Genomic DNA, 15,900 nt, shown 5'->3' with positions numbered 1-15,900 from the left:
ATTTCTTAAAGAACAGTCGTTCATAGTCTGAGCACAAAAGCTCATGATTTAATGAGGAACAGAAACAAAATCTCTGATTGTTGGTGTTTCAAACTTCATTGGAGTCCTCTGGCAACCACAAGTTGATCCTCTGCAGCTTCAATACCCTTTAGCCCTCCATATAAGAGTACATGTTGAATAGAGGACAATGCCTGGTTGTTATGTTTATTTACCCTTACTACAAGCTGGGTTAACCTCTTCAAAACAGCTTTACTAAGCCCGTTAACCACACAGCCCACATGATCTGTAGCCGTATCCCTAATGTGATGTAAATCTGACTCGAGACCATATGCACGAGTTCTGCTGCATTGTGTCTCCGAAAACTACAAGTTTATTGCCGTCCAACCCTTCCCGGGCTGGATGCTTCCAGGAGGAAACTCTCTGAATAGCGACCACTTATAAAAAGAGAAAAAAGTCAAGAGTCCTGCATTGTTGGAGCAATATTTTTAATGGCTGTTGCACACTTACAGAAGGGCTGTGTATGGGGGATGCAAAGCTCACACGGGGTAAAGATTTTCATTGCAATTATTTCAACTGGTGCATAATCATTTGAGGTTTTGTCCTTTCTGCCAGGAGTTCTGCATCAGAATGGGAAGAAGCGCAGATAGAAATAGAAGCAATTGAATCAGTTTTCGTCTGCTCTTTCAACAGAGCTCAGAGTTTATGTTTCACCTTTGTCCTTCAGTGAAGTCATACTCCTACATTTGTAGTAATTATAGTGATGTCACACAGTTGGTGATGTAACTTTTTCACAGGCTATGAGTAGAACATGGGTCATGCAGGAGTGAGCAGTGGTTTGAGTCAGGAATAATTTTAGTAATTAGCTATTCTGGCAAGTAAACTATGACAGATCTGCAAAATGGAAATGAATTTCTGCTTAAGCTTGACGTCTTTAATTTCCCCCCCACACCCTCGAAGTATTATAGTCATCTTTACAAACAGCTACTGGGGCCCCATGGCGAGAGCTTCATTTACCAGCTCATTTTTTCTTGATGGCTGTGGCAAGCGTAACAATGTTCTGTGCCTGCTTCAGTAATGGCATGTCGATCATGCTCCCGTGGAAAGTAAACGCTCCCTGGAAAAGAGAGAATATAAACTTCCTGAGAGACCTCTGGAAATTGTAGTTGGCTTGTCTTGTTCTTTAAAGACACATCTGTTTGCCAAGAAACACCAGCTCCCCGCAGTAATCCTGAACAAGTTTTAGGAGACAAACTAACCGAGACGGGCGAGTGCATTTAAAGAAATGCAGAGGGCAAGAAGTGCTCCAAAGAGGAGGTAAAAAGAGAGAGAAAAGAGAAGCCCAGTGTGCAGCCGGCCTGTTTCAGCCTCTCTAGCTGGCAGACATTGAGGGCCAAGAGCAGCAAGGCTGTGAATGCCAGCTGGGGAGAAGGGCTGGCAGACGCAGCACCTGAGGGGCAGCCCTGCTCCCCACCTCCAGCATTGATCCAGGGCTGTGCCACAGGGTCAGCATGAAGCTGCCTACAGACAGAGGGCAAAGCCAGGAAAATTATCTTTGTCAGGAAAGAGCAATGGGTGTTTGTGGGGGTGGAGGGAAGTTTTCTTTACTTGGGGGTTTGCTGAGGTTGTGCTGCTGCTTCACCTCTCCATTAGGTCTCTGTTGCTAAAGATAGGCTGGGCCTGTGCTGGGAGCCAGGGACTGGGATAAAAGCTGAAAAAAACAAGTGGATGGCACAATAGTATTGCCCAAATCTGCTTTGGAGCCAAGGTAAAGCTCACTTGAGCACCACATATAGGGAATTTCCCCAAATGGATGCAGACTTCTCTGTGTCTCAGCAGTGGTGATCTGAGAGCCAGGAAAGGTTTCAAAAGTCACCTTCTATTCCTGAGGATTTTTTGTTGGTACCATGGTGATAAGTTTAAAACAATTAACTGTGAATCATAGTTAATTTTTAAACAGAAGACACATGTTTTCAATAGGGCCAAAACTGACTTATTCCTTTGGATACTTTAATCTACACATGTGTTGCTGAGGTAGGATTTGGAAGACAAAACACTGCATTAAGACACGATGAAGTTCAATAGACAAAAATCCCCAACTTATTTGCAATCCTAACAGTACTTTGACACATTTAAATAACCCCCCAAGAAACAACAAACCCCCAAAACCCAAATACACAGTCCCTTCCCTGAAGAATTCAGAACTGAGGGCCTGGCCCCAGCATTGCATAGGGTGTCTTTGTGAAGCACTGTGCACACGTTTAATGCCCTGCTGCAATCGATACAGGATCACAGGCTGGCCCTAGATTTGACAGTGAGCGAGGCTGACCAAGGTCAGGGTAAGGATGATATCAGCATGAGTGCCTGTGCACGCGTAGTGAGAGAAGTGCAGAGGAGAACAAGCCATTTATTGTTTTCTGGTTTTCATTTGAGATTTGATAATCATTAAATAGAGGGCTCTAGTAAGTAAGGTGAAAATATAACCCTTTCACAAAAATATTTAGGAAACGTCTTGCTCCAGTGGCATATCTAGTTCGACTGAAGTATTAATTGAATACTAAATCACGTTCTGGAATAGTTGAGATGAAAATCCACGTTAAACAGTAATCTAATACAAATCAATATTGTTGCATGTAAGAACAGGCTGTATTAAAGCCATTGAAAACCTAAGGGTAAAAACTATTTTATTCAAAGTAGATTTTCCTACTATAGTGTGCAGTACTTTAGGTAGGTTTGGAGAAAAACGGGAATGACAGAAATGCTCAAAGGTTGATGCTTCAAATTGAATTTTTTTGTTTACAGAGCAAACAATTAATCCTACCTTATCCCAACAACACCAACATTAATACTATTATTTCTATTAATATGACATAATTAAATTAATAATTTATTTTAGCTATATATCAGTAATTTTCACTTTTACTTTTAAACCTTTACAGAAAATGCAGCCTCAAACTATTCAATTTATTAGCTATTGTGAAAATAAATTAGGAACTAAGTAAACATTTTATGACATAGGACTTATTCAGGATAATCAGGTCTCTACAGTGATCCCAAATTGCAAGATACACTTTTTTAACGGGAAGAAAAACTTATTTTAATTGTGTCTTTTTTCTATAGGCAATCTGTAATTCTTATTCAGTAACAGCTAATTCAGTAGCAAAGTAAAGAGTAAAGCTAATTCAGTAACAGCTTTTGCTTACAGGAGAAATTTGCATGTGGATGACAGTGATAGGTAGAAATATGTTGAGGTCTGGCATTTTGCTTCTCAGTTTCATGAAAGGAGCTCAGTTATCCTAAGTACCAGCAATAGTTTTTAGAAAGAGATGGGTGCCTAGAAATATCAACTCTGATCTCTGGTAGTCCAAATCATGATTGGGAGGGTCTTATCCCTTCCACTGACTGGATACAGGATGATCTGAAGTCAGGTACCTCTGCAAGGTGCCTAAACTGTAGCACAATAAATCTGGGTCAGAATGTCTTTTTTACAAAGCAAGAGTTAATTAACCAACATGCTTGTCCTCTCTTCATTGTAATAACATGTTTAGAAAGGAAACCAGGATAAGTGTGTATGTGGACACATGAACACTGAACCACTTGAGAACTGCTCTATGTTCCCTGCTTGTCAGTGTGCAACTGTACTTTGGGTTGCTAGGATTTGAATTCTTGAAGGAAAAAATGCCCTCCCCTTTTTTTTTCCTTTTCTAACAGTAAAGGGTAACATGAAGTTGGCTTCTCTGCCTGTTCACTCTGAGGCTTATTTTCTCCCTGCTAATTTGCAGTGTTGAGCTAAAGTCCAGAAAAAGAAACTGATTTTAATGCTATTGAATATACTCTATTCACTGACTCTCTTTCCACCCACAGGTTTCAACAGATAGGAAATACCAGTAATTACAGCTTTGTCCCCATGCTCTCTTTTCCAATTCTGCTAGATGAAATTTGCCTTTAGCATTCTTTTGATTTTCTCTTGCATGAATATAAAGAAAACAAGACTTCCTATAAACACCATTTGCTTTGATAGCGTTAATCTGGAGATTAATTTAGTCATAGATCTAAATTGTCTTTTTTGGCTAATTTTCTCAGCACCTCAGACTTCCAGCCTGTACTTAGATTTCTGGTAGTTCAACTATGGGACCAAGGGTCTGTTCTTAAGGACATGCTTGCAGCATGAACAGGAACAATGGCAGGTGGGTAGTGCGAGGCTGGGGTTTGCATCCATCGCGTTCGGTGGCTGTAGCTCTTGCTTGTCATGCCACCATAAAAATCATTCTGTGGGAGCCTGTTCAGGAACCTGTGGAGGAACCCTCCAATCAGGCTAATCAAATGTGTCAGACCAGCCCTGGGAAGAGACAGACCCTCCAGGTAAAGGCTGATGGAGAAGCTGGGAGAAGGAGTGGCTAGGAGGCAGCATCGAAGATGGTGGACGCAGCCTCTGGGTAATGGTGCATGGGTGCAGGTAGCTCGAGTTGGAAGAGAAGTGAGGGAATGGAGGACAGAAGTGAGGGAATGGAGGACAACTGCAGCACTCACCAGACAGCATATGAAAGTGCTACCCTTCTGAGAAGGGGTGGCTTTGTGGGTCAAAGACTCTGCCCTATTTTAAGTGATGCAGCGTGTATTCTGCTGTACCTATCCAGTGCCATCCTTCATGCAGCCATACAGTGAATGTGCTGAAGGCAAAGCCCTGTGAGAAACTGGTGACTTTGGCACTCATCAGTCTGTAGTGTATGGGAGCTGTGAGGGTGCTTTGGCGGGTCGACGTTGTACAGCTGTGAAATCAGTACAACACAGCAGAGGGGTTTGTATTTGCACAATCTCTGTGCTCCTTCAGCCTGATCACTCTATGCCTCTGTCAGGGCAGACTGTCAGGGAGGAATCAAGGAAGAAAGTGAATGGGCACCATTTCCATTTGGGTCATTGTGCTGACTAGCTAAGAGTCCTTCCAACTGACTGACGAGCAAGGAAAGACTCAAGGTATTTCCTTCTGGATAGCTCTGTAAGGGCAGAGGAAGAGAAAGGCAGCAGACTCATCTAGCTCCTCTTCTCTCTGCCTACTGCAGCTGCCAACAGAGCCCACCAAGTCATCTGCTCCCCACCTCTGCCTCTTCTATCAGACCACATTCTCCAGGCTGGATGATACAGGACCAGTACTGTGAAATTTGCTGCTCCCCCCAGGAACCATTTAGTATTATTCACAAAGACTTTTAATGCTCTGTTAAAGCAGTAGTAACATTTTTAAAAAGTAATAGCAATTTATGCAAGATGCAGGCAATGCTGAGTAAGGTCTTAACAGCTCTATTTTGAATTTCGGTATGCCCTAAAACACTTTGAGAATGGAACAGAGAAGACTTGGCAAATACAGAAAGCAGTTGTAAGGAAATTAAAATTATAGAAAGCTTTTTTTTTTTTTTCCTCCCTTCCCCAGAAGGTAATGGCAAAAAATTATAGTCTTGATAAAAATAGAATTGAGAATGATCAGCCCCAAGTGATAAAAAGATCCAGTCTACAGACAAGAGAAGCGGTAAGGTGGAGTTGACAGAGAACAGTCATTTTCACAGGTCAGGAGATGAAGATATAGGCTCATGAAAAAGGGAGGTAAATCCAACTGTGCAGTAGGAATAACTTAATGCAAAAAATTTCCAGATAGCTGTGGAGAGACTGAAGAGGTGCAGAAGCAAACTTTGTAACACATCAGTTTGGCAGACTTTATGCTTGTATCCTATGAGGTTCCTTTTGGATTAATGAAGCCACTACCAAACCCAGCTCAGATCTAGTGAAGTTCAGCACATAATTGAGGGGTCATCTTTGATACCTCAGAAGACAATGCTAGTCATGGAACTTGGACATGTCTCTTGTAATCTCTCTATGTCATCCTTAAAGATTTCCTTTATCTCTAAGAAATGACACTTATCAAGTCACAGAGTCTCAGTGTTGGTCTGTTATTTGCCTTGGTCAAAAGATGAACACATTAATGCAGTGTTTCCTGGAAATGAAGACCTCCTCTTTTTGTGTGTGTCTATGTGTGGCAGCATCCAGGAACATTTGCTTTGTGAAACTTTTCAGAGTAGTTAAGAGCTTGGTAAATCTGTAAGACCATCTCATAAACAGAGCATAATGTTTTTAGTGGCAAGAATCTTTCTAGAAGTTAAACGGACAGGATTCAGGGTCCATTATTTCTGTGTTGTCTGGGGATCAATATGTTCTGATGGAACCAGGAGAGGGGAAGAAATGATACAGGTAATTTTTTTGCTCATGTTTATCATGGGTATAATGGAATTGTGTTATATATGGAACTGTGTTGATGTTGACTACAACAGGGGAGGTACAGGATGACAAGTGAGATACTCTTCATGTTTTTCCAGAAGACCAGGGAATGTAAAGTTTTATACTTCTTTTTCTGTCCTGAAACCTTTTTATATAATAGACAACGTTACATGGGGTTTTACTTTCACCATGTTTTATTTCCTTATAAACCACTGGGTTAAGGAGAGGAATAAGCAGGATAAAACCATCATGATACAGAACATTTAGGGCACCTCATAGTTATGTGACACAATTATCTGTGAGCTGTAGATTAATGTATTTGAGTTAATTAAAGTAAAATAATAATTGTTCTGGGACATGTGGGACAGTGATCAGACAAGCTAGTCCCCATTGGCTGACAAGACAGAAGAATTAGATGTACTCCTGCACCTGGGAATGCTTGTGGCTTTTTCCCCAGCATTTGCTCCATCTGTGGTTATCTGTACCTCTAACCACATCCATCCCGATGACTGCAATGAGCTTACTAAGAGGGTTACTGCAGACCTTCAGTACAACTGCTGTTGTTATTGGCAAGCCTTTGCTAATAAACCTTCGGTGTCCTGTTCCACCGGATCCCATCACACATGTAGTCAACAACTTTAACTCCCATGTGACAGCGGCCAGGATTTTCTTAAAGATTGCATGAGCTTGACATTAAGACCGTGGCTTGTCTACAGCACAAAGAAAAAAAGAGCTATTGTCTTGCATCAGATGAAAGAATATAGACAGTAGTGCTATGTTAATTTTTTATGTGTGTCAGTATATGGGCTGTCCTAGGCCACTGTGTAAAGACAGCCAACCTTTTCAAAAGCAATTTATTTTGGGAATCTAGTCAGGCTATTTAGATGGTAGGCTTGGAGGTGCTAGGGGATCCTGGTGAGTAGGTAAGGCTTTGGCATGGGGGAGACTCTGGTTAGTCAGGCCAGTGGAAGAAAAGGAAAAGCAAGACAAGGTACTGTTCCAAGAAACTTCAACATGGACAAGAAAGCACCTGCTGCTGAATTTTGAATTAAGTATAGGTCTAAGATATAGGGGTTATCTAATGCTCATGGAGTTGCCAAAACAAACCCTCTGCCACTAGTTAGGAGACTAGTGAGTGGAAGACAAGCAATCTCACAAGTGAGGGGAGGTCCTCTGACAGCACTCTGCTGTCACAAGGTTAGAAATAGTGCCCCACTGATAAAGATTTTTTTTTTTCTATTTACTTTGCTCAACAGTTTAGCTAGCAATACTTTCCTTTGCAGATCAAATCCCTGCAAAGAGTGTGTGGCAGTGGGGTTATCTTCTTGTCCTACCTGGCTGCCTTTTGAGGGGATGTGCAACTAGAACCTGGGGGAAGTGGGCATATGGGGGCCAACAAGCCAGTCACCCTTCTCTCCTCCACACCCTTCATCATTAGGAGATGTCGTGAGTCAAACAGAGCTCCCACACTGCTCTGGTAGCATGGGCCAGAGGCTGTGTGTGAATACAGCCATTGTGTAAATAAGTAATTATGTAAGTCCCCTTCCAACCCCTGTGACCTGTGTCAGCACTCGTTGACACAGATGCCAGGCTAAATGGAAGCGAGCAGGATGGGTGATGCCAGCTGGCCAGGGCAAACCTTGCATACCTCCTGCTAGGAGAAACAGAGAACCAATATAGACAAGCACCCTGAAGTCCCAAGATGAATCTTTGGTCCACAGTTATGTGAGAAACACTAATTCTTTCCAAGGTAATTCAGTGGCTTGCCCAATTCTGAAACTCAGAATTTTTATAAAATACAAGGAATTCAAGGAATAAACCCACTAAAATCTGCTTGGTTCTGAGAACATTACCTCTAATCCTGCACTATGTTAGCTGTTATAAGGAAATAAGAATTTTTTGTTCTGCAAGAAGGGCAGATTTGCTCTTCCAAGGAGGGAAGATAGCAGGTGGATGGCAAAGGCTCCTCCTAAAAAGCATGGCATTCAGGAAGATAATTCCCCTGGGATTAATGAAAACACACATTGTTTAAGTGACTCCCTGCAGAGGAAATTTGGAAATCTTTGCTTTGGGGCTTAAAAAGAATGCTTGGGTTTGCTTACAGGTAATGAACAAAAGAGAAAAGAGTTCTGGTTGCAGCAAATGGCGTTGGGTCGGTGCCTGGGGGAGGAGTGATTATCCTGAGTACAAAGGAATGATTTCTCTTGAAACAGAAGGCTGAGACCATATTTTTGGGGAAGTCAAGAGTAGGAAATAAGCTAACAGCTGTGATGGTGCTGAATGCAGGTTTAATTAATTTTTTTCTTCTGCAAGTTTTAGCCAAAGAGCTGTCATAAAGAGCTGGGTCATGACTGCACCTTCTCGTAATGAACTTCCAAAGGTTAGAGAGCTGCTAGGAGGTGTTCAATGATATCTGGGTCAGCTGAGCATGTTTTCCAGACTATAACAAGATAAAGTCTCTCCCTACTCTCTGGTCAGGCCTGTCCTGCCTCCAGGGCAAACTGACAGACAACTATGGCCTTCTTTTAGCACCTCTGCAATAGGTAGGAAATGCCCAAATAACTAATGTAGTCACATATGACAAACTGAAAACTTCACAGGCAGCAAGCTATATGGACAGAGCTTTCTGGGCTACAAATTTCCATATCCTTTCCTCTGAACCCTTTCACATTTGCTCCTTTTCTGTAGCAACATTATGGGTCGAAAGACACTTGTACATAAAATCTTTGGGGAAAATAAATGTCAAAGATATCTTTTTGGCAAGAGGACATGCTCAGTGGGTCTCTGTGATCTGTTGAAGGATGGATAGGGAGGGCATTCTGCAAAGTATCAACACCAGTAAGTTTCTGTAGCCATTTTGTTGTTATGAAGGAAACATTAAATATCTCTACCTTTTGTTTCTTTTTGCCAGTGTAAACTTCCACTGGAGTGGAAGTAGTCAGTGAGTTCAGAGGATAAATCAGTTTGTAATGCCAGAAGCAGGCCTGTGTGTATGACATAGACTTCTACCTCTAGGAGCAGATGGAAGGACACAAAAGGTCGAGAAAGAAAGAGCAACAACCACATGAAATAGAGATTGATTTTTGCCTCAAATAACTCCCAAGCAGCAGTGCAAGAACTCTGACAGAAGAAGCCCTTTCTAAAGCTCAACAGGTAGGAAGGACTTTGTGATCCTTCAAGTCCACAGTGGGGCAGGAAAGATGAAGATCAAGGACCTACAAGGTCCTTCACTTCTTCTCCCCCTGATATTATTTTCCCAGCCCATATATAAGGGTCTTGCCCTGCTGTGTGAACCAGACAAGCTGTTTTTCCCTCTCACAGTCCCCCAAGCTGCCTGAACCACTGGGGACAGCCCTTTCAGCTGGGATGGGTCTGAAAATCCTGCTTGGTCCAACACCAGAGACTCCTTCAGGCCACCCAAGGCTCTCCCTCTCACTGAGCAAACAACCTATTTAAGATCCCTGAATGGAAGGCAGACATGGGGAGATTTTTATTGCTGTCTTTGCACTTTTTTTAGTTACCTTCTCATTGTGGTTGTTGCCTTCCTGTGTGCTCCTCTTGAGTAGGAAAGAATAAAATTAAAGAAACTGAGGGAAGTCCTAGAAGTTGGAAATATTCTCCACTGGTTTTCATTCTCTGTCTTACAATGTATTGTGAACGGAAGAATCCTAGAGAGTACGCTTGCTGTTGCCAGGCAAATCTTCATTTTGTAGCATAAAAGCAGCTTCCTGGACAAACCCCATCCAATGATGCATTTTTTTTCCCCCTAGTGAGCATCATGGTTATTATATGGAAAAGTGAAAAGTAACTAATATTAAGACCCCTAGTATCCTCAGATGCCCTTAATTAAGTAATTTGGAATTAACATGAGGTTTATAGTCATGGAAGCAGTTTGTTAAACTAGAAAATTCAATCTGAAAGTAAATGACCGATTACAGGACACACAAAAGGCATTTGATGCTGAAGGGAAAGGTAGCCGTAAAATACGATGCAGTTGAGAAAAATAATAATAGTGAAGCTCGTTCTGCCAACAAGAATGGAATTGCCTGTATTTTTGTGTTCTCTGTTTTTTTCTAATGTCAGGTTCATTTTCTGAATAGGATTGAACAGCCATATTTTACTGTGATTCTCTATTTCAGCTGAGAAAGCTGTTGCAGAGAGCCTCTCCAGGTCCCTGAAAAAGCTGGCTAGCACAGAGAGGAGTGAAAAGGCAGCAAGACTGCTGCTACTTAAATTAACTGAAACAATATTTTGGCTGTACAGGCTTCTGAATTCCCTCAGTAAGCCTTTAAAAGAGCCATCTGGTCATAACATTACATCTCTAGTTAGATAGTGCTTTGGAAACTGGAACGAGGCTCATGAGTTCTTGTTAATGATTTTTAGAAAGGGATTTTGGAGGTGGGTAGTTGGCTTGGTGGGTTGCTTGGTGCAGAGCAGGTTTTGGCACAGTGGTGGGCAGGTGTCTGCAGCAATGGGTGTCTTCCCACTCCATGCCCATGACAAAGCACTGACTGACTGGGAATGTGCCGACACAGCATGGCTCTTCCAAAAGCAAGGGCACTCACCCTGCATGTATATCTTTGAACCAACAGGGATAGAGAGGGGCTGTGCCTTGCTGAGGAAGAACCCAGAGAGGTGCCATCCTGTGCCCTCTGTAGGGCCCATGTCCCCTGGGACAGGAGGAGCCTCCTCCAGGAGCTACCTCCAGGTGGAAAGGCTGTGGAGGGGCACAGCATCTGTCCTGCTCCAGGCTCATGGAGAAACTTCTCCCTGTGCCACCCGAGTCTCTCTCCCTCTGCATTTTGGACACAGGTCTTTAACGAGTGGAGGAAAACAGATTAAGAGCCACCAAATGCCTGCTGGGGAGCGAGAGGGGGAGAAGTTGGCAAGAAAATGTTTTGTATGAGTTTCTGCCCTGCTTAGAAGCTTTTGCAGCCCTGTGTAGTAAAATCTGTCTCCTTCTCTCCCCACCTGGCATAACTCCCTCAGGACTGATTTCACCATTGTAGGAACGAGTATAGCACAAGCAATTAGCCAATGCAGCCCCTTCTGCTCCATTGTAAAGGTTCGAAATTTGCCCCCAGATGGATCTTTCTAAGAGAAAAGCCTTCAACTGTGACACAAAACACATTTCTAAAGTATTTTTGAAATACTGAAACTGTATAGAGAAACTTTGAGTACTAGTATAAGCTCTCTTGACCTCTATTTATTCATCAGATTTCACAATAAAATTTCACTTGGCCACTCTTTAAAAATATAAACAACATAGCAGTGGCCCATGCTTAAATCCCACCAGCACTCTTCATCTTTGCATAGAGATTCACCTTAGCCTATATTTCTTAAGGCTGAAGATCCAAAAAGGTGGCAATTAACCACAAATTCCTGAATCCCCCCCTCTGCAGTAGAAGAAATATACATTGCCTAATTAACAGAAATTACAGCAAATGCCCTGAGTTCTTGGAGGGAGGGCTAGCAGTGCTGCAGCTCAGCATGCACAGAGGCATGGCAGCACCCTGTGCTGCCACTGTCACCCTGGGATGGGACCCAGCTTAGGTGGTGGCACCTCAAGGCTCCGTAGTCTGACCTGGGCAAGGAGAGTGGGGAGCTGGGCCGCTCCCTCACTCCCAGCTCCTCATAAAACCCCAAGATAGAATGCCCTATAAAACTCAGTATAATCCCCGTGGGTCAATGGGATCCCATACAGCCCCACGGCAGAGCGATGCTCCAGCGCAATCCTTCCAAGAGGCAGCCCCTGGGACGTGGTCCTGCTTTCCTAGCAACCAGGGGCTGGATGGGGTCGGGATGGATCCCATGTGGCTGGGGCTGTACACGGAGAGCCCTCATGGGATCTGCGGCACGGCCGGGAGAGGGAGGGAAGCGTGGAGAGACCTCCCTGTGAGGCAGTGGGAGCTGGAGCTGGCCCAAGCACGAGGGCGCATCGTCTCCAAGATACAGTGGCTTGGGGTAGCTTTTCCTAAACAAAGAGCATTATAAAGGAGCCACTGCTGGAAATTTCCATTCCTTTGTTGGGTTGATGCTGTGTAAATAAATGCAGTCCTAAGATTTTTCATAATCCTGGAAAGGTCCGTAAATGAAACTGTATAGTTTGCCAAATCACTGGAGTTCATATATATTATTCCTCAGCTGCCGGGAACATGATATACAATGGCACAGAATATAATGCAAGAAACATATGCTAAAAGTCTTCTTAGAAGCACTCTGTGCATTTCTATGTGGCACGTACAGATATTTCTTTTGTTTTGCTCTATGGGATCTAAAATATTCAACCCATATTACAACTTGGGTTTGTGAATTACTTACCTTAACTCTAAATAATCCTTACTTGACAAGTGACTTTGGTGGCAGCATTTAGTTATTCCCTAGTTTAATGTGTGGGTGCTTTGAAAGCATTTATAAATTAGTATGTGAGATAAATGTGTAATCAACCTTTTACTTTATTCTTCTGCTTTTCTTTATATTTGAATTTTATTTAAAAACAAGACAATTCAGGAAGATCCCATTACGATAATCATATTGTGCCAGATGTATTTATAAGTCAAATGGCTTAAAAATGCCTTTTTAGTGTCTTACTTTTTTGTCATATATGAACACTCACTACATATAGAAGAGATTACAGTCCTGTATCCAGTATATTGGTAATGTAAATGCTGGAGTTATTTAAATAGTAAAGACTATTGTACCCTCATTGTTAGAAATCAGATCTTTTTCTTAAAATAGACTAATAACTTCTCTTGCTAACTCTACCCACTTGAATTCAGTTAATCTGTATTTATAAGATCACTTCTCTGTTTAATGTGGTACAAATGCTTCAGAAATTTCTAAAAGAAACTGTCCTTTAGACTACCGGAATGATGTTTATTACTCTTCTTTCTCATTTTTGAACACACTGACATTTATCTTATATTTAGACCTTCCCAACAGCTATGCCTGCTTTCTTCAGGATGAATATTTTAATTTTGAAAATCATATCCCTTAGTAAGGCAGTTCTATTGGAAATATATAGAAATCTTTTATAGCAGTTTTTAGTTTTAGATCTCAAAGCTCTAGACAAAAGAGAGCACCTAATGAATAGCTGAATAAAATACAAAAGGTACTTTTTCAACATTTGCCTTCTACTTGTCCAAATGGCAATGTTACCATCCATTTCCTAGATATGCTATTTTTCAGTTGGATTAGAAATGTAAAAAACAACACTGCAACCAAAACAACCTAGAAACCAAACCAAAGCAACCCCTCAAACAGGACTATATCTCCATAAGGTAAACCCTAATACTTCTGGCTTACTGGCTGGCTCTCGAATTTCCTTCTGTTTGGACACTGACACAGCACCTCTAATTCTGCAGTGCTCATCTGAGATCCTAATTTTTCCTGACCTCCGTAGTCATATTTGGGGGCTACTATGTCAAAGCATTTCAGCCTCCAGGATGAAGTAGCCTGGTTCAGTCTTCTTTCAAAAGCAGATTATTATGACAAATGTAGGTCTCAAATTGGAATAGATTATAAAAGCTTATTACTGTATTTTAATATAAAATATTGTTAACTAAGGGCATCAAACTTTAAACCAAATTAATAGCAAACCAGGATCCCATAGATTGCAGACTAGTAACTTATCTACCACACAAACAGCTGCACAAATCCCTCACATTTATTTTTTCCAGGCTTTCAACTTTGATTAATAACATGGCAAACCCATGCAAGTCTCAACCATATTAACCACAGCTATATTTTTAGTCTTACTGACATGAACACTTTAATATAATAAAAGGGAAAGGAAAACAGAAGAGGTGTTTCATTAGGACATGAGGATTACTAAAACCGCTGCGTGGAGTATTTGCCAGGAGGTGGTAGGAGAAGAGTTATTACTTACATTTTAGCATGTCGCTAGGATGCAGAGTGAGGATCCCTCAGTGAGATATGTTTGCTCTTTGAAAAAATATTAAGTAATCAGATGGTCCAAGCTCTTCTTACTGACACAATCATAATAGCAAATTATAAACTGAGTTAAGGAGTTGTAAGCACTACATGGAAAACTATTTTTCCGATTTTATTACAAAGTCTGGCAATACAGCAGTGCTACAAGATCCAGAAACTCACATATTAACCTGCCTGTCCTTTTTTATTGATAGATGGCTACATGCAAAAATATATGAAGCGTGCAACCTGGTTGGTTAAAAAAATAGCCCAAACCACAAACCCTCAGCAAATTTGGTCTGGCAGCTAACTACAGGAGTTTATAACCCATTTTAAAAGCATTTATGAAGAGAAAAAAATCCTCCAAACCCAAAAGCCCCTCATCCCACCTGAATGGCTGATATAAACAGCTCCCCCCCAGTATTATATCAGTAAAATAGCAGCTTCAAAACAAATCCAAAGACTAATGCTTGCCAAATGCAAAATTATTCAATATTAAGTGTGTGGCTTAGTGATAATGTGATACTGGGACTAGGGTTAAATTTAGTTCGGTCTCCTAATTGACTGTTCATATGACAGGGGTATTCCTTAGATGAGTTTCTGACATTAAATTCAGCTGAATGAATAGTATTGAACGCATCAGATACATAAACAATATTTGGCTGAGTATGTTGTTTGACTTTCTTCTTTCTGCACCTACCTGCCTACACATTTGCACCAGCAGTATGTTTATAATGAGCCTTTTATAAGGGAGCCAAGCTTTGTAAATCGGAAGAATGGGCAAAACCAGTCACACATTTTTTACTTCTATATTGTTTGCATGTAGAGAGCTACATTTCAAAACCAACGGGAACAGAACAAAGAGATACTGGCATACAGCATCCTAATAGTGACCCTGAAATCACTGCTCAGGACAGCACCCAAATATCATAGTCATGGCTGTACTGGAAACACCCAGGTGCCACAAAGGGGATGCGATAGCCTAGCGAAGAGAAGGGAAGAGCAATAACAAATACCTTGTCAGGCTTTTACTGAGAAGAAAGCATAATTTTTGTTTTGACCTTTACAGCATTTTTAATGTACAACATCTGCAGTGTCAGAAATGCAGGGGAACAGGGAAGGCAACACATCCCAATCTTTTTCTGCCTCTCAGAAAGCAGAAAAAAAAATGTACAGAAAATATTTATATGGCACCAGAGAAAGTGAGACCCTATGCACAATCCTATAGATGAACTTCACGACCGGAGGGATTTGTCTCCTACTTGAATGTTACACAAGCACATGTGAACTATTCCCACTCATCTGCAGTCCCCGTTCTGACATTGGGACTTTGCTTTTTAACTAGCCCAGGCTTGGCTGCGACTAAGATAAATACATTTGGCTGCAACTTTTTTTTTTTTTTTTTCTTTCAAAAAGAGGCAAACTGGATTATAGCAAATAACCTTTAAGATAATTAACTGACAATGCTGCAACTAGCATAAAATCTTCCTTCAGGCGACCCCTAATTTAAGTATTACTGGCACAAAGTGGAGACAGATTGTGCATCACCACCGCAATATTTACATAGCAGAAACCCACAGAGCAGGAAACGTGAGACTCAATGATGCACTAAATTAGGAACAATCATATTCTAGTGTTAATTTGCTTTCTCCTCTATCCAAAATTCAGGTCCAGCAATTGGTACAAATGCACATAAAGCATTCCCAT

General features: G+C 41.5%; 1 protein-coding gene across 1 annotated transcript in view; it reads right to left on the bottom strand.

Moving 5' to 3' along the window:
* Positions 1-466: 466 nt before the first annotated feature.
* CLYBL (citrate lyase beta like) overlaps positions 467-15,900 on the bottom strand; it is a 130,202-nt gene continuing 114,768 nt past the window's right edge. Inside the window, exon 8 of the mRNA XM_027880365.1 lies at positions 467-1,114. Within this exon, the coding sequence (XP_027736166.1) occupies positions 1,019-1,114 (96 nt within the window). The 3' untranslated portion in view covers positions 467-1,018. The remainder of the gene's footprint in view (positions 1,115-15,900) is intronic.

Source organism: Empidonax traillii, unplaced genomic scaffold (assembly GCF_003031625.1).
Source record: "Empidonax traillii isolate 1590-97213 ecotype Southwest subspecies unplaced genomic scaffold, ASM303162v1 scaffold68:size1967880, whole genome shotgun sequence".
Lineage (NCBI taxonomy): Eukaryota > Metazoa > Chordata > Aves > Passeriformes > Tyrannidae > Empidonax > Empidonax traillii.
Note: the sequence above shows the minus strand (reverse complement) of the source record. Positions and strands in the feature narration are given on the sequence as shown.